The sequence below is a fragment of the Pipistrellus hanaki genome, assembly GCF_964339955.1.
Source record: "Pipistrellus hanaki genome assembly, chromosome: X".
In the NCBI taxonomy this organism is placed as follows: Eukaryota; Metazoa; Chordata; class Mammalia; order Chiroptera; family Vespertilionidae; genus Pipistrellus; species Pipistrellus hanaki.
In genome coordinates, this window is record NC_140524.1 from 74,542,533 (window position 1) to 74,567,582 (window position 25,050).

Consider the following 25,050-nt stretch of genomic DNA (forward strand, 5'->3'; position numbering starts at 1 on the left):
GCTCTAATAAAACAACTAACTGATCTGCATATGCATTTCCTTTTGTTAAAGGACCTGGCAGAGTGATATGTGCCTAATATGAGTAATATAAAAGGGATATTGTCTTTGCTGTACAATTTGTTGTATATTTTTCGTGTCATTTTTGCCATCAATATAAAGAAAAAAAGAGGCTGAATTAAATGTTTTTGCCTGTTCTATAGCATCCCTGAAGAGATGGAGGCCACCCCAAATCAGGTGGGGCACCTTCCTCATAAACTAGTCTTTTCCCTTCCATGGACACATTTCCAATTTGTGAGAAATGGATTATTTATTTACATTTAAAATGACAGACTAGGAAACAAAAACATGGCAAAATGAGACTTTTAATAACATTCCCTAGAGTGGGTGTCCATATTACAGAATCACCAAGAGACATAGTAATTAATGGACTGGGGCCTTTTTTTAGTTACCACCTATGGAATTTTCCTAGTACCTGTGTTATCAGCCACATGTACTGCTCATATTCTTTCTCCCTATCCCCACATCCTGTTTGCTTTATGAAAATTTAGTAATGGCCTGGTCACCTACTGTTTCTTTTCTATGAAGATAAATTAAAGGCATATTTAATAGACTAACAATAAACAAATTAAACCAAACAAAAAAGATAGATAAAACAACAATCAATAGACAAGTGCACATAACACATAGACAAGACTTAATAAATCAGAGTTCTTTTCATAGATCTTTCAGATGTTTTATATTGCCTGGGATGTACAGCCAGATGAGGTCCAGATATTAGTCATTGTTCACAGATATCATCACATTCTACTCTCCATAGCACTGACTGGCATCTAAAGTTGTTTTAGATAAAATCTGCCAGTCCCAAGGTGTCATATGGTAATTTTCAGACAAAGCATCAAGGAGTCCTTTTGTAAATGTACTGTTATCCCCATTTTCTCTGGTTGATGAGGCTTCCCACACTAGAGGTGGAGGATCTGGGGCCTTAAGTGTTACAGACTTGATCCTCAATATGAAGTGGGCATAATGCAGTTCAAACATGAGCCCACATAGTTAAAGATAACAAGGGCACTCGTTTTCTTTGAGCCTGATTTAAGAGAGTACCTTTTGATACCTTAATTCCTTTATCCTTGAGCATGCAAGCTAAAAATTTACAATGATGTTTTTGCCTTTTACTCGAATTCTTCTCCATTATAACCTGCTGATTCCAAAAATGTTCTTATTTACTTATGGTTGTGACTCCGAAGCTGGCATGGGCTTTGTGCATGGTGAACTTCCCACCTTTCTGGTGAATTTCTACTTTCCCTTTTTCACTTCATTTTTTTCATCCAGGAGAATCTTCTCATCCAGTTTCCTATTTGAGGCACCAGATGCAGCAACCTTCACAGCTGGGTTCAGGATCTGAAGGAGGGGCCAATGCACAAATGAAAATGCTATACAAGAAATATGAATTTAGAAGGCATGGGGGTACGTGGGAGACCGTTTTCTTGAAAAGGCATCCCCAGACTGGGTCCAGTCTGCTTTTTATTCAGTTTTAGATACACATCTTGCCCTCTAACAATCCATATAGGCATATCAAAGTTTGGTAAACAGTAAAAAAGATTATCATGTTAGAGAATTGCCTCAAGCCAATACTATCTCAACAATCAGTGGTTAGTGTCAGCCCTGCTAATGCCAAAAATCCATCGGCCTTCTGCATTCCTTGGTGCATTGGTAGTATTGGCAAGTGATGGATTCCCGAAACAGAAATACCAATCAGAAAGGATATATGCACCCCTATGTTCATAGCAGCACAATTTACAATAGCTAAGATTAGAAAACAGCCTCAGTGCCCATTAACAGATGAGTGGGTTATAAAACTGTGGTACATCTACACAATGGAATACTATGCTGCTGTAAAAGAAGAAGAAATTCTTACCATTTACAGCAGCATGGGTGAAACTGGAAAGCATTATGCTAAATGAAATAAGCCAGTCAGAGAAAAATAAATATCACATGATCTCACTAATTTGTGGAATATAATGAACAACATAAACTGATGAAAAAAATAGAACCTAGAACCAGAGTCATAAAAGCATTGAACATACTGTCCAGGTTATGAGGGACGGTAGGTGGTGAGGGGGTAAGAGATAAACCAAAGGACTTGTATGTATGCATATGAGCATAACCAATGGACACAGATAGTAGGGGGGTGAGGGCATGTGCTGGGGGGTGGGAGTGGCTGGGGAGAGGTCAATGGGGGAAAAAGAAGAGTCATGTAATATTTTAAACAATATAGAATTTAAATTAAAAAAAAGAATATGACTGAGCAAAGTTAACAGAGATAGTACTACAACCAGGTCCCCTGACTTTTTAAATTAAATTTTCCTTATTAAAGACTGTAGCAAAATTGAGAGCCCTATCAGGGTGACACCAGTTATACTGCCTCAGCCAAACCCAGCCTACATGAAACTGTGCTCAGTGAATGGTGTCACTATCAGTCAATGCCCAAGCCAGATATCTTAGTCTTTCTTCGCTATATCTCTCTATTGATCTACTCACAAGTCCTTATGAGACACAATTGTTCAAGTCATATAGAATGCATCTTAGCAATGGCTCTCAGACTTGACTTCTTCTGTTTACCAGGACTACTGTTTCAGCCTCCTACATGGCTCATCTCACCCTCAGTCTCTTTGCCACTTGTCCCCTGAGTGGACAGCATTAAAAAAAAAAAAAAGTTGTTTTTGTATTCACTTGCTTTAAATTTTCCATTGTTTTGCCAAGGTTGGCTCCATCCTAGTCTGTCAGCTTTTTTTTCACCCCACCCCTTGTTTACACTTCCTGTCCTCTGGTCCTAGCTGGGTAGGGATGGGGGAAGTTTTTTTTTTTTTTTTTTTTTAAATAAAAAACAATGTCTCTGTCCCATTAACAGAGATTCTCACATAATTAGTCTAGAATGGGGTCTGGACAGCAATATAGTTGAAAATCTCCTTAGATGGTTCTAATGTACACCCAGGTTTCAGAACCACCTGTCTATCTTTCAACTTATGACATTTCCCTGATGTGCCTTGACATTTCATGTCTCTATACTTTTGCGTATATTGTTTCCTTTTCCTAGTAAATGTCTTTTTATTGCATGGTCTTTAAGCACCAAAGAAAAGTCACTAGGGTTCCCTTTTCTCCACATCGTAAGCGATTTGAAACTTTTTTTGAATTTCTCAGCAGCATTCTGTTCATTTCTCTGTTTTAGCAGTGATCACATGGTAACATTTAATTTATTCTCTTTCTTTCAAAAAAAAGTTCAGACTCACCACAATTTCTTGTCATGATTGGTTTACAAGCCTACGTAAGGCATCAGTTGCTATTACAAGAACCTATTTTTAAATTTATTCAATTATATTTTACATTCAATATTATTTTATATTTATTTCAGGTGTACAGCATAGTGGTTAGACAAGCATATACTTTACAAAGTGATCCCTTGCTATTTCTAATACCCTCTTGGCACCATACCTAATTATTACAATGCTAGAGGCCCAGTGCACAAAATTTGTGCACAGGAAGGGGTAGCCCTCAGTCCAGCCTGAACCCTATCCAATATGGGATCCCTTGGGAGATGTCCAACTGACGATTTGGGCCCGATCCCTGTGTAATTGGGCCTAAACCAGCAGTCAGACATCCCTCTCACAATCCAGGACTGCTGGCTCCTAATCACACACCTGCCTATCTGCCTGATTGCCCCCTAAGTTTACCCCTGCGAGCCTGATTGATGCCTGGCCCGATAACCCCCAACTATCCTCCCCTGCTGGCCTGATCTAGCCCCCAACTGCCCTCCCCTGCCAGCCTGATGATCCCCAACTGCCCTCCTCTGTCAGCCTGGTCGCCCACAACTGCCCTCCTCTGCTGGCCTGGTCACCCCTAACTGCCCTCCCCTGTTGACTTGGTCGCTCCCAACTCCCTTCCACTCCAGGCCTGGTCACCTCCAATTGCTCTCCCCTGCTGGCTTGATCTCACTCCAAACTGTTCTCCCATGCAGGCCTGGTCGCCCCCAACTGCCCTCCCCTGCTGGCCTGGTTTCCCACAACTGCCCTCTCCTGCTGGCCTGGTTTCCCACAACTGCCCTCTCCTGCTGGCCATCTTGTGGTGACCATCTTGTGGTGCCCATCTTGTGGCAGCCATCTTGGGGACAGCCATCTTGTGACAATGTCATGCGATGCCACCTAGGCTTTTATTACATAAGATTATTGACTATATTTCCTATGTTATTTTTTACATCACCAAGAGAATTCTGTAACAACCAATTTGTACTTCTTAATCCCTTCACCTTTTTCACCCAGATCCCTACCTTCCCCTCCCATTCTGTATCTATGAGTGATAGGAACCCAATTTAACTCTGGCTTAAATAAGATAAAAGTTGATTTTTCTTTTAAATAAGAGTCTAGGCCAGTAGTTCTCCATGAGGAATCCCCAGGAGGTATTTGTCTGGAGATGGCTCTTGGAACAGGAAGTTCTAGTAACATCTAATGATTCAAGTCCAGGAATCCTGAAAAAATCTTATAATGTACCACAAAGAATTATCTGGCCATTTGTCAATAGATATACTGATTAGTCATGAACAGTTCAGGTCTGATTGGATAATACATAAGCTCTAATACATAAGCTCATCTTTCTATCTTTTGTTCTACCTTCTCTACAAGTCTTCTGACATCACCAGTCAGAGAGAAGGGGGAAGAGTTGCAAGAAGGAATATATACCTCTTCATTTTAAGGCATGACCTGAAAGCTGTAACATAAATGCTCACATCTTATTGCCCCAAATATGCCACATAATTATCCTATCTATAAAAGATGCTGGCAAGTGCAGTATGTATTATTCTGGGCTGCTATGTGCCTGCCCCAAAAGTTTATTATTGAGTAAGAAGGAGAGGCAAAAACTGACATTCCCTGAATTATGATGGTTCAAGTTATGATTTTGTGATGGTATAAAAACAATAAAGCATTCAGAAGAAACCATACTTCTAATGTTTTTGAAATATGTATTATTATTGTTGATAGTATTACAAATATCTCCCAACCTCTCCTCTATTTAACCCCCTACTTCCAGCATCTACTTAACCCCTAAGGTATTCACTCATCTATTGCCTGTGTCCATGGGCTATGCATATAAATATGTAAGTTCTGTGGTTTATCTTTTCTCATCCTCCCCCCAATCTATATTTCCAATTTTGATTTTTTTCCAGACTAGTAATATTTGGTTTGATACTCCTGTAATTCTGGGCATTGGTAATGAGCTACAGCTCCTAGTCAGCTATGTGATCATAAGGATAAACTATCAATACTCTACATTGTACTGTGTTGCTACTATTTTTTGGATATTGTATTTTTTTTTGTTTGTTTTGTCTACTTTTTGTGTCCCCTGTTTCTTGTGGAAAGAATAACTCAATTACTCTTGAGATGAAACTCAAGATAATTGTCCAGCTGTAGCCTAATGAACATGTTTAAGGCAAGCAGGCTAAGCTATGATTTTTGGTAGGTTAGATGTATTAAATACATTTTTGACTTATGATAGTTTCTATTTACAATAGTTTTATCGGGAGGCAGTCCCATTATAACTTGAGGAGCATTTGCAGTACTTTCTTCCAAAATGCTTTTCCTGGTTAGTAGATGGTATCTCTGGGTAAGTGTTGTATTTTTCTCATTTCTAGATCCCTAGAGTAATGACTAGGCCTAACACCTAGAACCCAGTAAGAAAGGCTTGCTGAATAAAGGGCTGTTACCCAGTCTTAGAAGGGACTTATTTTTGGAAGCCTGACCTCCATTTTCAGTCTCAAAAACTGTTGCAGGCACAAAACTACTTTATCCCTTGCCTTCCTTTTAAAAAAAAAATTTACTTATTTATTTTTAAATTATAGTTGACATGTACTATTATGTTCATTTTGGGTGTACAGCTTAGTGATTAGGCATTTATATACTTTATGAAGTAATCACCCCCAAAAAATCTAGCACCTAACTGGTACTATATATAGTCATTACAATATGATTGACTATATTCCCTATGCTATACTCTAAATCCCTGTGACTACTTTTTTATACTGGCAATTTGTACTTTTTAATCCTTTTCATCTATCTTCCCATACCCCCAATCCCTCTCCCATTTGGTGACTATCAGTTTGTTCTCTGTATTCATGGGTTCATTTCTGTTTTGTTTGTTTGTTTATTATTTATTTATTTTAAAGACTTCACATATAAGTGAAATTATATGGCATTTGTCTTCCTCTGTCTTATTTATTTCACTGAAGATAATACCTTCTAGGTTGATCCATGTTGTTGCAAATGCAAGATTTCATTCTTTTTATGGTTATTACTAGACACCTGTTGCAGGAATATTTCTGCAAGACTTCCTGTGGGCTTCCCTCTCTCCCCACACTTCTCCCACTTCAGCGGGCAGGGCAGGGTGAGGAGGGCGGGATGGGTGGGGCGGGCAGCCACTGCTGCCAACATCTCCAAGGCTGTGCACTGCCCCCACCACTGCACACCTCGCCCTGCACTCCCAACCCGCTGTGCCCGCTGCTGTTGCTGCCTCCATGGCCATGCCCACTGCCACTGCCTCTGGGGCTGCGTGCTCTGCCGCTTCATACCTCACTCACAGCTTCCTCTGTCTCCTGCCACTGCGTACCTCACTCCGTCCCTCCCTCTGCATATGCAAATTAACCAACATCTTTGTTGGGTTAATTTGCATACTCATTCTGATTGGCTGGAGGGCGTGGCTTGTGTAGCAGAGTGATTATTAATTTGCATATTATTAGGTTAGATTCTATTGTTTATATGCACCATACCTTTTTTGTCCATTGAAATATTGATGGACACTTACGTTACTTCCTATCTTGACTAGTATAAATAATATTGCAATGAACACAGGGGTGCATATATCTTTTCAAATTTGTGTTTTGGATTTCTTTGGATAAGTACACAGAAGTGGAAATGCTGGTTATATGATAGTTCTATTTTTAATTTTTTGAGGAAACTTCACACTGTATTCCATAGGGGCTGAAACAATCTGCATTCCCACCAACAGTGCACGAGGGTTCCCTTTTATCTACATTGTGACCAAAACTTGTTTATTAATGTATTGATGAGGTCCATTCTGACAGGTGTGTTGTGATATCTCATTGTGGTTTTGATTTTTATTTCCCTGATGATTAGTAATTTTGAGCATCTTTTCATGTGTCTGTTGGTCATTTGTATGTCCTTTTTATAGAAGTGTCTATGCATGTCCTCTGTCCATTTTTTAATTTGACTACTTGTTTTTTTTTATATTGAGCTATATGAGTTCTTTGTATATTTTAAATATCAATCCCTTATTGGATATAACATTTGCAAATATCTTCTCCCATTCAGTAGGTTGCCTTTTTGTTTTTTTATGGTTTCTTTTGTGATGCAAAAGCTTTGTAGTCCCCCCCCCCCTATTTTTTTTGCTTTGTTGTCCTTGCCCTAGAAGACAGCCCCAAAAATGAATATTGTTAAGACCAATGACAAATAACTTATTGCCTATTTTTTCTTCTAGGGTTTTTATGGTTTCAGGTCTTACATTTATTACTTGCCTTCTTCTTGTTTGCAAAGACACTAGCAGGACAGTTGTGTGAGTTTAATCATGAACCTATGTCACCCATCTCCCAAATATTTCTTGTTTTGAATGTCACCTTGAAATGCCTTCCTTTTTGTGCTATCTCTAGCTAAAAAGGAACACTGCCGAAACCAGTTTGGCTCAGTGGATAGAGCGTTGGCTTGGGGACTGAAGGGTCCTGGGTTAGATTCCGGTCAAGGGCATGTACCTTGGTTGCAGGCATATCCCTAGTAGGGGGTGTGCAAGGGGCAGCTGATCGATGACTCTCTCTCATCAGTGTTTCTAACTCTCTATCTCTTTCCCTTCCTCTCTGTACAAAATCAATAAAATATATTTTTTTAAAAAAGGAGGAACACAATAATAGCACAGAGTATCTCTTGGGGTTATGGTGAAGTTCTATCTGTTGGCTATGAGATAGCTATTTAGATCTCCTTGAAAGTGTAAATCAGGCATGATCACAGTCTGCCATTCTTCTTCAGGCCATTCATATTTACTTTATTTATCTCTAGCATAGCATGTTTTATTAAAATCATTCCAAACTTTATTTTTATTGTTACTTACTTAATTGCTTATAATTTAACAAGTATGACAGACCTTTTAGCAGCTGGGGAGAAGAGGAGATAGCTGAGAGAGCTAATTTAGCCTGGGATAATCCTGAATCACCACACAATCTCTTTAGAGGCAAAAGAAGGGACTGCCTCTTGTTTTCACTTCACAAGCAGGCTTTCTTCATGTTGAATTCATAATAATGTGAATGATCTTGCCCATGTTCTCCTCTGGCTTTGGTTTCTTTGGTTTCAACCCATCTCTTATCTCACTGAGTCCTTTCAATTTTCCGTCTGGTTTTACAATCTTGTTCATTGTACACAACCATTTTCTGGCCACCACTTCCTAGTGTAATCACCAAAATGGAGACTCATTAAATAATTCCCAATGAACTAATTACTGTGCAGATATTTTCCCTATGATAGACAAAGCTGAGAACAGAAGCATGTTGCAAAGGAGGGATCCCCGGACTGAGTTTCAAAGTTTCAGTTCTAGTCTTGCCTTGTCATGAAGTGATCTTGGACATGTCCTTTCCCTCCTCTGTACTTCTGTTTTTCCATCTGCATAATATGAAAGAGTTAGATTGGGAAACTTCTGAAAGGCTTCTGGTTTTATTAATCTTTTACATTGTTAAAGTACTTTCACATATGTAATCTCAATGGTTTGAATGTGAGCTCTGAAATAAGCAAATCTAAGTATGAATCCAGGCCTACCACTTCCCAGGTGTATGATCTGAGGTCAGTTATCTATCCTTTCTCTGATTCAAATTCTCTTGGCTAGCAGTCTGCCAGGGAGAATAATGTTGTGGGGAGCAGAGCCCTTGTTTCCCAAGTCCAGCTTTGTTAGGGATTCAGGTGGCTACTTGGATTTTCTTTCCACGGTTTCAAGGAGGAAGAGGGAGGTGGAAGTAAAGTGTCAGCCTCGGGCATCTCCTTCTCCCCCAAGTTCCCAGGGGCAGTGTATATCCTACTCTCCTCTTTCCACAACCCAATCTCCCTTCATGGGGAAGAGATAGGAGTAGAGAAATTAAAAAGAACCATTCCGGTCCAGGTATCTGCTCTGTCTTGCCAAGTTAGCCAAGAAAAGGCAAATGACCTCTTTGTGCCTCAATTTCCTCTTTTGTAACAGAGGTTTAGGATTAGAGATCTGTAAGAGATCCATCTGGTTTGTGAAGTCTGGGGTTCTCCACTCATTGTCGTCTCCAACACTTCCAACCACATGTCCCTTGCTGCTTGCCAATTACTTCAGTAGAATCTAACCTCTCCAGTCATCAGAGTGCTGTTCTCTCTGTCTGTTCCTACCCAGCCTGGCAAAAGCAGATTACGGTACCCAGCCCTCACCTTCTGAACAGTCAGTAATCTCCTGTTCAGAAGGCTTGAGGCAAACTCCAGAACTGTTCTCCTTGGGGAGCACTTGCACTGACGTCTGTTTCCTCTCCCTGCCCAAAAAACCCCCCACATCCTTCCCGGATACTGTATCAAACTCAGGCCAAGAAGTCAGTCTGGGGGAGGGAACTTGTGAGCTCCTCAAAGGAGGAAAGGGAAATGCAGCTCCATCAGATGCCCCCTCCCTAGTACACTTTTGCGCTTACCCTTAGGGACACTCTCTTGGATAGCTGCACTAGCCTCTTCTGGGATCTTTTACTCAGCCCTCCAGCCTCCCTTTCCTGGTTTTTTCCTCCTTCCCCTCCCTCCCCCCACCTTTGTCCTGAACTTCCTTCCTCCAGAGACAAATGTTGCTGCCTCCTCTCAACAGGATTGCAGAAAGAAGTTGGGAGCTCATCAGAGAAGCTGAGCGGTACTTGTGACTCCCCCAGTTGCAGGTTCCGTGGGGCACTCTGAACCCGGACAGCGCACCTGCCACCAAAGGTGATCAGGGAATTGTGGACCTGGGGGGAGATAGGGTGTTAGGCAGAGAGCGAGAGTTCCTGGGAGACTGCCTGCTCCTCTCACAGAATAGCTCTGTAACTCTGAGGCTGGAGGAGAGGTCTCTGGGAAAAAGGGCGGCCCTAGGCTGAGAGAATAGCAAGAGAGGGGCCTGGAAGGGGCGGTAAGGTCGGAATTCAGAGTTGAGAAATCAGAGGTCACAGTTTAGATCCCTTACCTCAAATCCTTGATCCCCCACTCCCTGCTTTTTTCTTAGGAAGGAGGAGCGAAATAACTCAGTGGGGAGTGAGAGCCTGGCACTGCACTCTGTGCCCCACGATGTTTGCACCCCGCCATGGTCATGGTGCCCTGACCGTTTTGGCTTCCCACTTCCTGATCACCCTGCTCTGGACTCCAGGTAAGCGACTGGTCGCCTCACAGCTTACTGAGTGCTGCGTGTGGTCCTGGTGCTTCAATCTCTCAGCTCACGCTAAAGAAGTCAGGTCACGGGTGCCACAAAGAGAATAAGAGCTCAACAAAGGCCTGTGGCTTGTCAGGCGCACCTCTGAGCCAGACCTGCAGCCAACTATAGCTGGAAGCTTCCTTGGTCAGCGGTGGGCTTCGAAGAGAAACAGTTCTGGATGCACAGAAATAGGAGGCCCCAGGGCAAGGGTGGCCAAGCCTGTGACAGGGAATTTTTGCGTGTAATGGTTGGTAGTTATTAGCTGATTTTTCTAACAGAGAATACACACTTGCTGCAAAAGATCTAGAAAAATTCCCTTCTGAGAGTGATATCTTCATTTATTCCAGGACATGTAGCATTGCATTTTCCCCTCTGTTGTACAGCCATAACTCTGCGGGTAGAGTCTCTAGGCAGAATGCAAACTGTATTCCTAAAATTTAAGTCCATAAATTGTGAGGAACTGATCAATTAAAGCGAAAATACACATTTGAAATCTTTCTCTGACCTTTGGAGGGTACTTCGAAAAAAAGAGAAGGACAGAGGATTCAATTGACTTTCTTTTTTTGGATGTAGGGTTTTTTGTTTGTTTGTTTGTTTGTTTTCTCCCAAATATGTTGTCATTTATAATTCTTGAAGATGTCTGTCCCTAATATTTTTAAGTTATATTTTGAAAAACTCAGCAAAACAAAACCAGAGAAAGCCCCAACTAAACACAGCAGTCATTCTTTGGATCAGACTTTGTAAACTTTCCTAAAAAGGAAAAGCAGGTGAAGTGACTGCTCTGGTAGATGGCACCTGCTGCTTTGGGTAGTGATTGCTTTTCCAGCCTGGAAACACAAGAGGATCCTCAACCTTTTGCCACATGGCCAAATGGTGGAAATTGCTAACAGGACTGTAATTAGCACCTTTCTGTAATTAGCTGCCTGTACTGGAGTCGAGATGGCTAACTTTACAGCCTTTAGAGCTCTTGTGACTCTAATGTATTCAGAAAATCTCAGAGCCAAACTTTCCATCCAAGATCCCGCAGCCATTTCCCAATGTGTATTTAGATTTGGACAAGGCAGTGGGGATTAGACACAACTGGAAAATCTTAATAGCTTATTTTTAGTTGTCATCTGCATTTTCCTCCATCATCCAGTTTTCAGTTTTTGGAAATGTAATACCCACTCCCATTCTTTCCAGGCTTTCTGTTGAACCTAAACTTTATATCACCGGTAAGAATCTGAAAGTGTATTGTATGTTCTTGGTCAAAGTATTTAAATTATTTCGACCTCTAGGGCTTCCAAAGGTCCATTGAGATAATTCCAACATAATGAGGATGATAATACATCATGTGTTAGTCATTAACAACTCTTTTTTGAGATACATGTGGTACAGTTCAAAGAGAGATGGGTATCTGAATAACTGGTCTTTAGTCTTGGCCCTAAAACAAATACACTGTGTTCCCTTATTCTTTTGAGCCATGGTTCTTTAATTGTAAATGAGAGGAAAAACTTGCATTTGGCTTCCACCCTTTTTGTCAAGAAGAAAGACAATACCATATTAGAAAAAGTAAACCAAATATTGGTAGTAATATGATATTGCTATGAATTGGAGATGGAAAGAGAGCACCTTATTGCTGGAATTAGGTGTAAGTCTCCCAGCTAAAAGAATGATTTCCCTGGGCACTGAGAAAACATGTGGATGCAAAGTAATGAATCACTGAAAATAGTCACTAAGTAGTCACAGAGATGTCATATATCTAGAGACTGCCAGTTGTAGTCCTGTATTTCAAAAAGAAGGGAAAGTATTATAAAACTTCTGTTCTTGCTGTTGCTTTTTGTAAGAATATAGAATTATTTACAAGTTTATTTCCTAAACTCCTAGAAGATAAACCCATAATCATTAGAACTGGTGTTAGTTTATTGAAGATAGGATTGGCAGAATAATGCAGTTTCTTTTGCAGTAGGATTCTGGAATTTAAACAAAGGGTGAATGCTGGGAAAATACAATACTAGGGTCTCCCGAGTAATTGAGTAAAGTCTCTTCTGGTAGAGAAATATGGAGATTAGACATAGGGGTTGTTGTAAATGTTTGGAATGGCCTCAGAACTGCTGATTAAGGGGTACACAAAATATGTTTTTAGAATGGATATGTGTCTGGAGGACAATTTCTAAAGAGGAAAAAAACACTAGGTGTTGGCTTCATTCTCTTCAATAATTTTGTGTTTGTGTAGGAAGACAATATTTGTGGTATGAGAAAATATTCAGTTAAAAGAAGGAAGATATGGTCAGTTATAAAATTGGTATTCAAAAGGGCATTGAGAGTGTTAATAAATATAAATACAAGCTTGTAACTTTGGGTGTTCCTCCTCCAAAGATAAGAGGAAGGGGGAAATAAAACCTTTAAGAAAACAATTGAAAGACATGGCTTATAGATACACATTTGTGAAAAAGACAAAAGATAGGGATTTTTGCACCTATATTGCTGACATACTCAATTTACAGGCAAGTGAAACACATATTTTTATTATAGATGATCTTAAAAACATAGTATTAAGACCTGGAAAAAAAAAAAACCAGAAAGACTCAGAAAGGTTCTATTCTTTTCTTCACTGGTAAAACTATACCCGGTGTACTACAGCTTGATTTTGGACACCACATTCTCAAAGGGACACTGATAAGATGCAATGTTTTTATACAAGATTAAATTGGATATATAGGGTCTTGAAAATTTTTCAGTTAAGGAACAAAAATAATGTAGTGACTTTTAGCTGGAAGAAGAAAAAGCTCTTTGAGATGGGGTGGGAAGTTGTATGAAAACTGTCTACAAGTGTTTGAAGGTCCATTTACACACAAGAATATTCCAACCATTTTAGCTGCTACAAATGAAATGGCTAACTTGGGGGCCAGAGAGTCCCCTATTGCTGGGGATATTCAGAAAGGAGTAAAACATTACAAAGAATAAAGTTCCTACCTCTTCCCTGTAGTACTCATGTAGATATTTGAAGTTCTAAATCCTTTCTCTCTTAATCATCCTTCTCTGGATATAATAGAGGGGTTGACAAAAGTAGGTTTACAGGTATAATACAAATTAATAATACAATAATTATTAAATAACTAGAGGCCCAGTGTATAAAATTCATGCATGGGGGGGTTCCCTCAGCCAAGCCTGCACCCTCTCCAATCCAAGACCCCTCAGGGAATGTCCAACTGCAGGTCTAGACCAGCAGTTGGACATCCCTCTCACAATCCTGGACTGCTGGCTCCTAATTGCTCACTTGCCTGCCTGCCTGGTCATCCCCAACTTCCCCCTGCTGCCAGCCAGGTTGCCCCCAACTGCCCCCTCCCTGCCAGCCTGGTTGCTCCTAATGCTCCCCCCCTGCCAGCCTGGTCACCTCTTACTGCCCCCCTGCCAGCCTGGTCACCCCCAACTGCCCCAATCTGCTGGTCTGGTCGCCCCTAACTCTCCCCAGTTAGCCTAGTCACCCCTCACTGCTCCCCCCGCCAGCCTAATTGCCCCCAACTGCCCCTCCCTCCCCACTGGCTTGGTTGCCCCCAACTACCCCCTTCTACCAACCTGGTCATCCCCAACAGCCCCCCTCTGCTGGTCTGGTCAATCCCAACTGCCCCCCACCAGCCTGGTCACCCCTCATAGTCCCCTCCTGATCTGGTTGCCCCACACAGCCTGCTTGTTCAGCCCTTTGGTCATCCCTCACTACCCCCCCCCCCCCGCCAGTCTGGTTGCCCCATGCAACCTGCTTGTTCAGTCATTTGGTCATCTCTCGGGTTGGCCCTGATTACCTGAGCCTCAGGCAGCCCTGGGTAGCTGAGCAGCCACCATCCAAGGCTTGCCTCCACCTCTGGCCAGCCCTGGGCAGCTGGGAGGCTGAGGGGACTGGGTGCTGCCATCTTGTGGCTGTGGGTGCCACCATCTTTGAGGGCATGACTGTCAATTAACATATTCTCTCTTTATTAGATAGGATAATAATATAAGAATAAACTCTGTGTTTTGTGTATGCACAATTGCAAACCTACTACTGCCCACTCCTGTATGTTAATGGCTTAATTAATTTAGGGAGAAAGAGGCTCCAACCAACAAATAAACAAAAAAGAAAACTTTATTATCTGGTGAAATTTTCACTCCATGCTAGGCTCTCTGGTAATGATGTGAAAGAGTAAAGATAAAAATGACTGGAGGAAGAGAGATCTTGGGAAAGCTCTGTGGGGGTCTCATATTTTCTATTTGTTATTAAAAGATTTTGTGATCCCAGGAAATAGCACTTGCTACATATACATATAGTTGAAGTTTATTAAAATCCTAAGGCAGAAGAGAAGTTGTTAAGTAAAAGTATCTGAAACATGATCATAGAGATTTTATGAAGAAAACTTGTGGTGCCTGCAAGGGAAGGATACCACTATGTATCTGTCTCTCAACTATTTCAAAAGGTAGGTGTCATTTTCATGGTGGTACCCTGAACTATCTGAATCATAATGGCTCAGACACTGATCTCTAATTGGAAAATCAAGTATTTTCTACTAGTGAACCGAATGGACCTCTTCCCGAAAGGGAAAAAAGCTGGAATATTTAAGATCAAGCTAAAATTAAGTTCTTGGACTTACTTTCTTTTGTTTAGTGATACAAAAGGACAGGACACTGAATCTCTGAATGGCAGGTGGAGTGGGAGCAGAGGCTTGGTGATTGTGATAGTAAGGTTTTCAAAATCCATAATTTCTTTCTTGTATTTGATAGCTCCAGTCTCTCTGTTTGGAAGTCTTTGTCCAACTTTGTAGCCGTTCCTCAATTTGTATAGGCTTTCCTATTGTCCTCCCTCTCTGCCTTTTTGTACAATGCTCTTCACATCTCATGCACACAGTTCTTAGCATTCCACATATCTTGTATGCAAAGACAGCTCTTTGTATTTGACCTGGTGTTTTTGAAATCAGGTCAGACTGTTTGAGGGGTGGGGGTGGGGGGTCTTCCCCAGTGTGTGAGCCCTGGTGTCTCGGGGGGGGAGGGGGGGTAGCAGGGGGAGTGAGAGCAAGCTCGGTGGACACTCCGAATTCTCCCTGCACCTAGATCCACATCACCCCTGTCCCCAGGTAGCTGGCAAGATGTTGCAGTGCTCGCCATGTTCCGCGCTGCCCCCTGGTGATTAGTGCATGTCATAGCAAGTGGTCAAATGACCACCTGAGGGGATAATTTGCATGATAGGCTTTTATAATATAGGATATTGAGTTTAAAGTTAAGGTTACTATGATGATCCAACTACTAAAATGAAAAAGAAAATAAATGGAAGCACACTGGAATACAAGATTATCTCAAGGGCTTTCCAATTTCTGAGAGTTCATGACTCTCAGACATCATTTCCAGGGTAGTTGTAATCTCCAAGGAGCAGAGAATCTTAGGAAGTTAACCCTGCCTTTTCCTTTTCCTTTTCTAAGTAGATAATATAACCTATCTAAGGGGACTGGGGTGAACTCCTTTAAATAGTAAGATTCCAATTTATCAACTTGGCATTTAAAGTGCCACCAGTGTTCTTACAACCATCTAGGAGTCAAACATTTGTTCTGAAATCCTGAGATACGTAAAATATTTGGATTCCTTGCCCTACTTATAGAGTTATATGGCCTCAGATGGTCAGAGCTTCAATGTCATCCTCAGGGTGACCATACATCCCAGTTTTCTCAGTACAGCCCAGTGTTACCTCTTGACACAGACTGACTATTACTGATTTCTCAGTTTTGATGGTAAATAATATAATCACCCCAATTTAAAGCTCACTTGTCTCATCCCTTTGGGTTACAGTTAGGCCTAAAGAGAAGGAGACTTGCCCAAAGTTACACAACAACTTATTGGCATTTCTAGAAATCTAGCTAGAATTATACACCTGATATTTAGTATTATGGCATTGATCTGATAAAATGAATATTTCCTTTTAATTTGTTTTAAATAATATCTAACAGGCATTCACACATCTAGTTCTCAGACTGCTCTGTATTCTTCAGGCCCAGTCTGAACTTACGTAGTTTCCAAGCTATACTTTTCCAAAGATTGTTTTAACAAAGACATAGGCAAAGAGCTCTCTGTCTGCTTTCAGCATTTCTCAAATGATTAAATAGGGGTGGAATTTCTTGATTCTGGCAGCACTGGTGTGTCTGGCTACCATACAGATCTTTCTCCAATGGAGACTGCATTTTCTCACTTCTACTTGGGTCCCAGTTCCCTGTTTGGTGATATGAGCTATTTCTTATTAGCCTTATGAAACAACAAACTCTCCTGGCTAGAGGTAAGAGACAATGAAGAGCATTTAAAACCCAGACCTTCCTTTATCTAACACTTATATTACCGTCTTGCCAGGTAGTTGTCCAGTTTATGGTTGTACATCACTAGTTTAGGAGGTAGATTATTCCACCTTAGGAAAACTCTGATTATCAAAAGATCTTCCTTATGTTCAATTTAGACTTTATGTCCCTGGGCTACCAAACACTAATCCTAAAAATCTAAACCCATACTTTGGGCCATGCAGAATATAATTAGCTTCACTTTTCCCATAATATTCCTGCAGAGATCCAAATATCAAAATGAATTAACATTTATTAAATGTTTACTATATGCCAGGTATTGCTTTAAATACTTTATCTTACTTTTTATTAAATTTATTAGAATGATATTGGTTAATAAGATTATATAGATTTTAAGTGTCCAATTCTATCATATATAATCTGTAGATTATATTATGTGTTTACTACCAAACATTAAATCTTCTCCTGTCAACACATATCTGACTCCCTTTACCCGTTATTATCCCTACACCCCCTTTCTCTCTGGTAACCACCATACTGTTGTCTGTGTCTATGAGTTTTTTTTTTATTGTTTGTTCAGTTGTTGCTTTCAATTTTATAATTTTGTAGCCCATATATTAGTGAATCATATGGTTCTTGACTTTTTCTGCCTGAATGATTCCACTTAGCATGATATTCATTTTAAAAATATATATTTTATTGATTTTTTACAGAGAGGAAGAGAGAGGGATAGAGAGGGATAGAGAGTTAGAAACATCGATGAGAGAGAATCATCAATCAGCTGCCCTTTGCACACCCCCTCCTGGGGATGTGCCTGCAACCAAGATACATGCCCTTGAGTGGAATCGAACCCGGGACCTTCAGTCCGCAGGCTGACGCTCTATCTACTGAGCCAAACCGGTTTCAGCAAGCATGATATTCTTTTTTTTATTATTATCTGTGTACATATTTTAACATTGCCCCCCCCCTCCCATACATACCCTCCTTCCCCAGAGTTTTGTGTCCATTGGTTGTACTTATATGCATGTATACAAGTCCTTCGGTTGATCTCTTGTCTCCCCCAGATCTCCCTACTCTCCCCGCTGTAATTTTACAGTCTGCTTGTTGCTTTACTGTCTTTATATCTGACTTTTGGTTTGTCAGTTTATAATGTTCTTTAATATCCATAAATGAGTGAGGCAATGTGGTATTTCTCTTTCATTGACTGGCTTATTTCACTCAGCATGATGTTCTCTAGTTCTATCCAGGTTGCTGCAAATGATGATATTCTTAATATCCATCTTTTTAATGACTGAGTAGTATTCCATTGTGTATATGTACCACACCTTCTTTATGCAATCATGTATTGAGGGACACTTCATTTGTTTCTTTGTCTTGGCCACTGTAAATAATGCTGCAATGAACATAGAAGTGCATTTATCTTTTTAAATAAATTAAACATTTTATTAGCTCATTTAATCCTCACAACACTTTCTTAGGGAAAGCATAATTACTTTTTATTACATGCCAAGAAACTGAGACACAAAAGAGCAGAGTGACTGGCTCTAGACACACAGCTTGTAAGTGGTAGGCATAATTTGAATGGACGCAGTCTACCTCTTGTTCTTAACCATGTTCTAATTTATGTTCTTAAGCTCTGTTGGAATCGTGTCTCTTGATCCTCCTGATCACCTCACAACTCTTACCTACCTTGTTTTTCCTTATTCTAATAAATTGAGTGTGGCTTGATACTCAATTGACTCCCATCTCCTTTCCCCACAATAATGAATAATAAAGTGTTTTGAAGGGGAAGGAGACTTTCAAAGCTGGACCACCATAGCAATGAGCAGAGGAAGGGGTGAATAGGTGGGGAAGATTCTTATCTCTGAGAGGTGAACTTGTAGCTCTTTGTTATTCCCTGGCTCTTTCCAACCTCAGGGCAGTCACTGACCATAGACAGATCCAAATTTGGCCCCAGTCTGTCTGGCACCTCTGGATGGGAAGGAAATCCATGCATGTTAAGTATATTTTAAGATCCTACCCACTTTAGCTTTGCTTCCCAAATATGTTTCCTTAGATCTTCCTGTGTTCTTTCACAGTTGTGGGAAAGACACTGTCAAGGAAGTAAATGAGGATGTTTGCCCATGATCAGAGATTGTTTAGGAAAAGGGGGAAAGGTGGTTTGACCCTTGTACTATCTGGCCAATTTTCTTTTCTTCTATTTTCCTGTACCATTATCCCCTCCATTGTTTCTTAGTTTCCTTCTGATTCCGCTTTCCCATTCTTTTCTTGCAAAAACTTTCAGGCTACCTTCATCCAGGCTGCATTAATGGTGCAGAGTAATGTTTTTAGGATCCAGATAACCTAATTCTGGGCCTACATATGACAAGTACTCATTGTGTGATGGAAAGTGTCTGTTTCCCTTTCTGAGCCTCAGTCTAATTATCTTTAAAATGGGAGAATTAGACTAGAGATGGTCTTTGAAGTGTTCTGCTGCTTTGAAGCATGGAGTTCTCTATTTTTCTCTCCCTTCTCCTGAATTTCCAATATTGTAATAAGAAAGCACCATCTGCTTTAGGATTAGATTTGAGGATTTATCTAATCTTCATGGGTGGAGACAATTTCAAACATACACAGTAAAAATTGTGATAGTTTGTTTAATTAGGAGATACAATCACTTATTGGAATCAGGGGTGTTAGATTATAAGGATGCAAATTGATAGAAACTAAAAGTATTAGTATTACATAAGTAGACTTAAAATTTTTAAGCAGGCCTAGAAAATGAAGACTTTTCTCAGGTACAAAAATGGTGGGGACATTTATTAGAAATGAATTTAACAGCATGTGTAATTCTTTTCAAGTGTTATGCTAGGGATAAGGTAGGGGTTATATTTATTTCTCACTTTTCTAAATAATAGAAATATAACAATGGAGGATCATAATGTGATGAATTTCTCTGGGTAAACTTCAATAAAAAGAAAAAAATTGTCCCAAAATGCAAGTTCACCATAGGGGATAAGAAGAGTTTATATATCTGTTCCCCTAGGCCAGTCAGTGATTGGCAAACTCATTAGTCAACAGAGCCAAATATCAACAGTACAACAATTAAAATTTCTTTTGAGAGCCAATTTTTTTAAAACTTAAACTTCTTCTAACGCCACTTCTTCAAAATAGACTCGCCCAGGCCGTGGTATTTTGTGGAAGAGCCACACTTAAGGGGCCAAGGAGCCATATGTGGCTCGCAAGCCGCTGTTTGCTAACCACTGCCCTAGACTACAGGATAGAACAGCTGGCAATCAAAACTTCACCTTTTTTGGCTTTTCAAACTTAATTTTATCTGAGGTAAAATATACATATGATAAAACACACCCATTTTAAATGTATAGTTTGATAAATTTTGACAAATGTGTGTATCCAAATAGCCACCATCACCACAATGAAGATATAAATGACTCTCATCAGTCTAGAAAGTTTCTTTACAGCCTTTAATAGTCAGTTTTCTCTTTCACTCCCAGCCCACTGATCTGTGCTCTGCCTCTATAGCTTAGTTTTGTCTATTCTAGAATTTCATGTAAATGGAATCATATAGTATGTGCCCTTTTGTGTCTGGCTTCTGCTCAGCAGCTTTTCTTTTCTTTCTTTTTAAAACATGTTTGTTTTCATTATTGTGGTATAAAACACATAGGAAAATTTACCATTTTAGCCATATTAAGTATATAGTACATTAACGCACACTTCTAATACAGATGTCTAGAATTTTTTCATCTCATAAAACCGAAACAAGAACTCCCTATTTCCTTCTCCTATCTGCCCCTATTAGTCATATTATTTGTGTTTCTATGATTTTGACTACATTAAATGCCTTATATAAGTTGAATGATTTAGTATTTGTCTTTCTGTGAATGGCTTATTTTAATTAGCATAATGTAGTCAAGGTTAATCCATTTGTAGTTTATGACAATTTTTTAATTGAAGTATAATTGGCATATAATGGTCTATTAGTTTCAGATGTATATCATAGTGGCTCAATATATGTATATATCATGAAGTGATCATGGCAATAAGTTTAATTACTATTTTTATATAAAGTTATTATAATATTATTAAATATATTCTTTATGCTGTGACTTATTTACTGTATAACTGGAAGTTTATACCTCTTAGTCTCCTTTATCTATTTCATCCATCCCAAAACCTCCCCTTCTGATAACCCCTAATTTGTTTCCTGTGTCTATGAATATGTTTCCTATTTTACTTGTTCATTTGATTTATTTTTTAAATTTCACATATAAGTAAAATAATATAGTATTTTCAGGGAACATTGTAGGTTATCTAGAAATACTGCTAATAGAATGAGTAGAATCGCTCAGATCTTTGCTTTTTTTAGATGGGGAAATTTGTGACTCAGAGTGAGGAGGAAAATTATGCAATATCTTACAGTTACTGGCAGAGCTGGAACTGGACAGATGTGCATTCCCTGACTGCTAATTCTTGACAATGTATGAAATTGCATTTGTAGTTCAGTATCTAAATCATTACATATTTTATTTTAAAAATCTGTAGTTATAAATCGGATTACATTGCTTAATTTTCATAATACTTCGGTGACATAGAACTATGCTTATATTACATAGAAGTACACCAAGACCTAGAGGAAAGGATGGTCTCAATTCCAGAGCCCCTTCTACAAGGGTAGGAGAATCCCCTTCCTTTCATTTTCAGAGGTGGTAATGGAGGAAGTGACATTTTAGGTGGCATGCTCACTAATCAGAGCTTTCATTAACTTCATGATCTGCATACTGTCATGTCATCTATGTCCCACTAGGCTAATTGCCTGAGAACCCAGGATCTTAAGCTCCCCAGTCTTTGGAGAAATGAAAAGAACCTGTGTTAGGTTTGGTTATTTTTCCCACTTGCCCCTGCCTGGCCACACTTGTTGAGATGGAATACCTACAATAAATACTGCCCATCATTGGACCACATCATGCCTGGGCACCAAGCCTGTAGCTAAAAAAAAAGGGTATGCTTACCTCAATTGGTCTCACCAGAGCCATTAAGTTGCTCTGCCATTGTCAATGCCAATTCAGGACATGTGATTTCCATTGCCATCAGTCTCAGGAACCATTAGTTTTTCCTCCTGTAAGTCAAATGCTGACAGAGAGAGCCACAGTATTTTTTTGTAATTATCCATATACTTCTTTACAAAATCCATTTTCATTGTTTTCTTCCATACCCTGATTTATCATCATTACTAATATTATTTTAAAATTCTCTAATCTTTAGTTTCTGTAGTTTCTCCAAGTACAAGCCCAGTGGTGGGGTAGAAAGCTAGAAATATTGAGGGGCTCTGGAGCTGTATGTGGGTAAATGGAAGGACATGGGAAGGTGGAGAGCACAGGGAAGGGGACTGTTATTTTTCTAGAAACAGAGCAAACAACTTCAGTCTGAGCACATATCCACGTAGTTTAGCAGGTTCCTGGAATCAGAAATCAGTACACAAGAGAACTTTTATAATGTTTAATAATTATGTAACATTCAAGAAACTCAGAATCCAATTAGCATGAGGTTGTTAATTATAGTACTTACCGTAATCACTTAATTTGGAACCATTTTAAGCTTGATATTTTTAAGGGGAAGTAGGGGAGTGGCAAACAAAGTTTTTACATTTTTCTCTCTAGATCTTTACAATTGCTATAGACAAAGAGCTTTATCTCCAGTTTTGTGTAGTATATAAATGAACTTTTCTCCCTTCAGTCACCAAGGTTTTGTAATTTTGTATGCAGGCAAAGTTCTGGAACCAGTGTGCAGTGTGATGCAATGCAAAGAACAATGGCTTAGGAGTTAGGACACTGAGTTCCAGGCCTGACTATGGTCCTCATTCACTTTGGACTTAGGGCACAGAAGGAGGAGGTGACTAGTGCTCATATTTATACTCTAGTATTTAGGTGGAGAATTCGGTTGTTTCCAAGCTTGGACAGTCTGTGGTTCTGGCATTCTAAGAAATGAGATGCACTACACAGAGGTTTCTTCTTGCTCCTTATAATATTGGCAGATGTTACTTGTTTTATTCCTGTAGGACAGGGTTGCCTGAGTCATTAAAACTTTTATTGAATATAATGTACATGAAGAAAAGTGTACACACAGAATGCAGATTGGTCATTTTTACAAATTGAATACACCTATATATTAAACATCTAAATAAAAATACAGAACATTACTGTATCCCAGAAATGGATCTTCTGACCCCTCTCAACACAACCTTCCCAAATGTAATTATTATCCTGTCTTTTAATAGCATAAATTAGTTTTACTGGGCTTTCTGCTTTATATAAATTGAATTACAATCAGTACATATTCTTCAGTGTCTTTCTTCTTAAATATTCATCCAAACTGTGGTGGGTAGCCATAGATCATTCCTTCTCATTGCTTTGTAATATTTAATTGCATAAATATACCACAACCTGAAATGCATCTATTTTTGCAACCTATTAATTTAGGTATAAAAACTTTTTGCTTTGTAACATAGAGATTCCAAAAATTTCAGTCATCCAATCATATACTAATTATAAAAATTCTTCTATTTCCACAACAAAAAAAGAAAAACAAAACCACAAATAAGACTGGTTGTCATTGAAGTTTTAGAATCTGTTGCTGTTGCTTTGGTATTTGCACTCAAAAAAATTTAAAAGCGCAAACCTCATCTTCATCCTCGCTCCCCACACACACACACAATTTACATTCTAACAATGAAGCTTTGCCTGTATAAGTGCCCAAATTTGAGAATCATAAACTTGGAAAATGTTGTTTATTGACTTTAGAGATGGGGCATGAAGAGAACAAGCTCAAGTTACTTGTCAGTCTGAGCAAAACTCCAATTTATCTCACTTAGGTCTGTTTTTCATTATCAGCCCTCTCCCTTATGTCATCTTAGCCCAGAGATAAGGATGAACCTGGCAGAAGATCTGATACAAAGTTATTTTATTTAGTGTTTCTATTTTTCTGTAGACAGAAGAGAAATAGAGAGATAATAATTATCAATTGTTTAGTGCTTCATCATTAACAAAGCACTCCTAATGACAATTCTACCCCATTTTGGATAAGATTCAAGAGGTTCAGTGTTTTGTTTGAACAGAATGTCATGATGATCATATAAGTACAGGTCTCACGTGTTGAAAGTAGATCACATGTACCTCTCAGACTTCATGAGCATATACAGTGTTTGCTCAGACTAAGTACTTCAAGATGCAATGCAAATCATCTTTACAATGGGCTCTTGTTCTTTCCTTTTCTACTTTACCTATATACCACACTCATTATTAATATGGAATCACCATTTTCAGCATGCCATTTATTGTATCAAGAGCTACAAATGATTCCTCACTGCCTTCATGATCAAGGCCAAATTCCTTGGCACTTCCTTGCTCAGACCCTTTCACTATCTGAAATCTTACCCCTGCTTCACCCCCCAACATGTGGAAAATCAAGTAGTGGACAGTTTCCTCAGGGAACAATCTTTTTCCTGTTTTAATTATCCATCTGGCTTCTCCCACACTAAGCTTCCTTCCTGCACTGGGAAAAGGTGGGACACACTGACTTTTGAAATCGTGACTTTAGTGAGGCTGTCAGTTTAGCATTATCCATCTGATCTTAGGTAAGTTATTCAGCCAATCTGGTCTTCAGTTTCTTTAGGTTTTACAGAATAAAAACAAATTCTTGCATGCTGTAAAAATAGTCCTTCTTTGCTTAAAAATGTCCTTCAGTGCCAAGACAGGGTAGATGGAGGGAACTGGGACATTAAAATATTTGACCAAGTGGGCTTCCCTCCAGAATCATAGCAGGCAGTGTATGAAAAGTTTCTATTTTCTTAGAAAACCACTGGCAGCCTTTGCTGTTATTGACTTTAGGGGTGTGAGGGTATAGGAGTGAAAAGGCCGGTTGTGTTTGAATTGGCTATTGTTTTCTATTAAATGGTAGGAAAAGAAGGAGAAACCCCGCTCTGTCGTCATGAACAGTGGAGTCTATTCTTTGTCACCACAGAGAAGGAAATGATGTTCCGGCTAAACTGCTTCCATTATGTCTGGTAATAATGCCTACAGAATAAGATTTCAACAGCCAGAGCTTTTCTCAGCTAGATTCCTATTGTTTCAAACTTGAGCAGAAGTGCTGTATTCTAAATTAACTCTTATAGGAGCAAAGTCTACTGGTCTGGTCTATAATATTAGCAGCATTAGAGCACGAGGGAAACACTCCAGCAGGTACCAAAGAAGCTGGTTGTTGTCTGGCAAGAGGTAAATATTCGACATCCAGGTAATTA

At 39.5% G+C, this 25,050-nt stretch overlaps 1 protein-coding gene across 2 annotated transcripts in view; it reads left to right on the plus strand.

Annotated features, from left to right (window-relative positions):
• The first annotated feature begins 9,717 nt into the window (after positions 1-9,717).
• LOC311614534 (vascular endothelial growth factor receptor kdr-like) overlaps positions 9,718-25,050 on the plus strand; it is a 234,117-nt gene continuing 218,784 nt past the window's right edge. For both annotated transcript variants that reach the window (XM_084869431.1, XM_084869432.1), the window contains exons 1-2: positions 9,718-10,013; positions 10,288-10,428. In XM_084869431.1, coding sequence (XP_084725557.1) covers positions 10,350-10,428 — 79 coding nt within the window. In that variant the 5' untranslated portion in view covers positions 9,718-10,013; positions 10,288-10,349. The remainder of the gene's footprint in view (positions 10,014-10,287; positions 10,429-25,050) is intronic.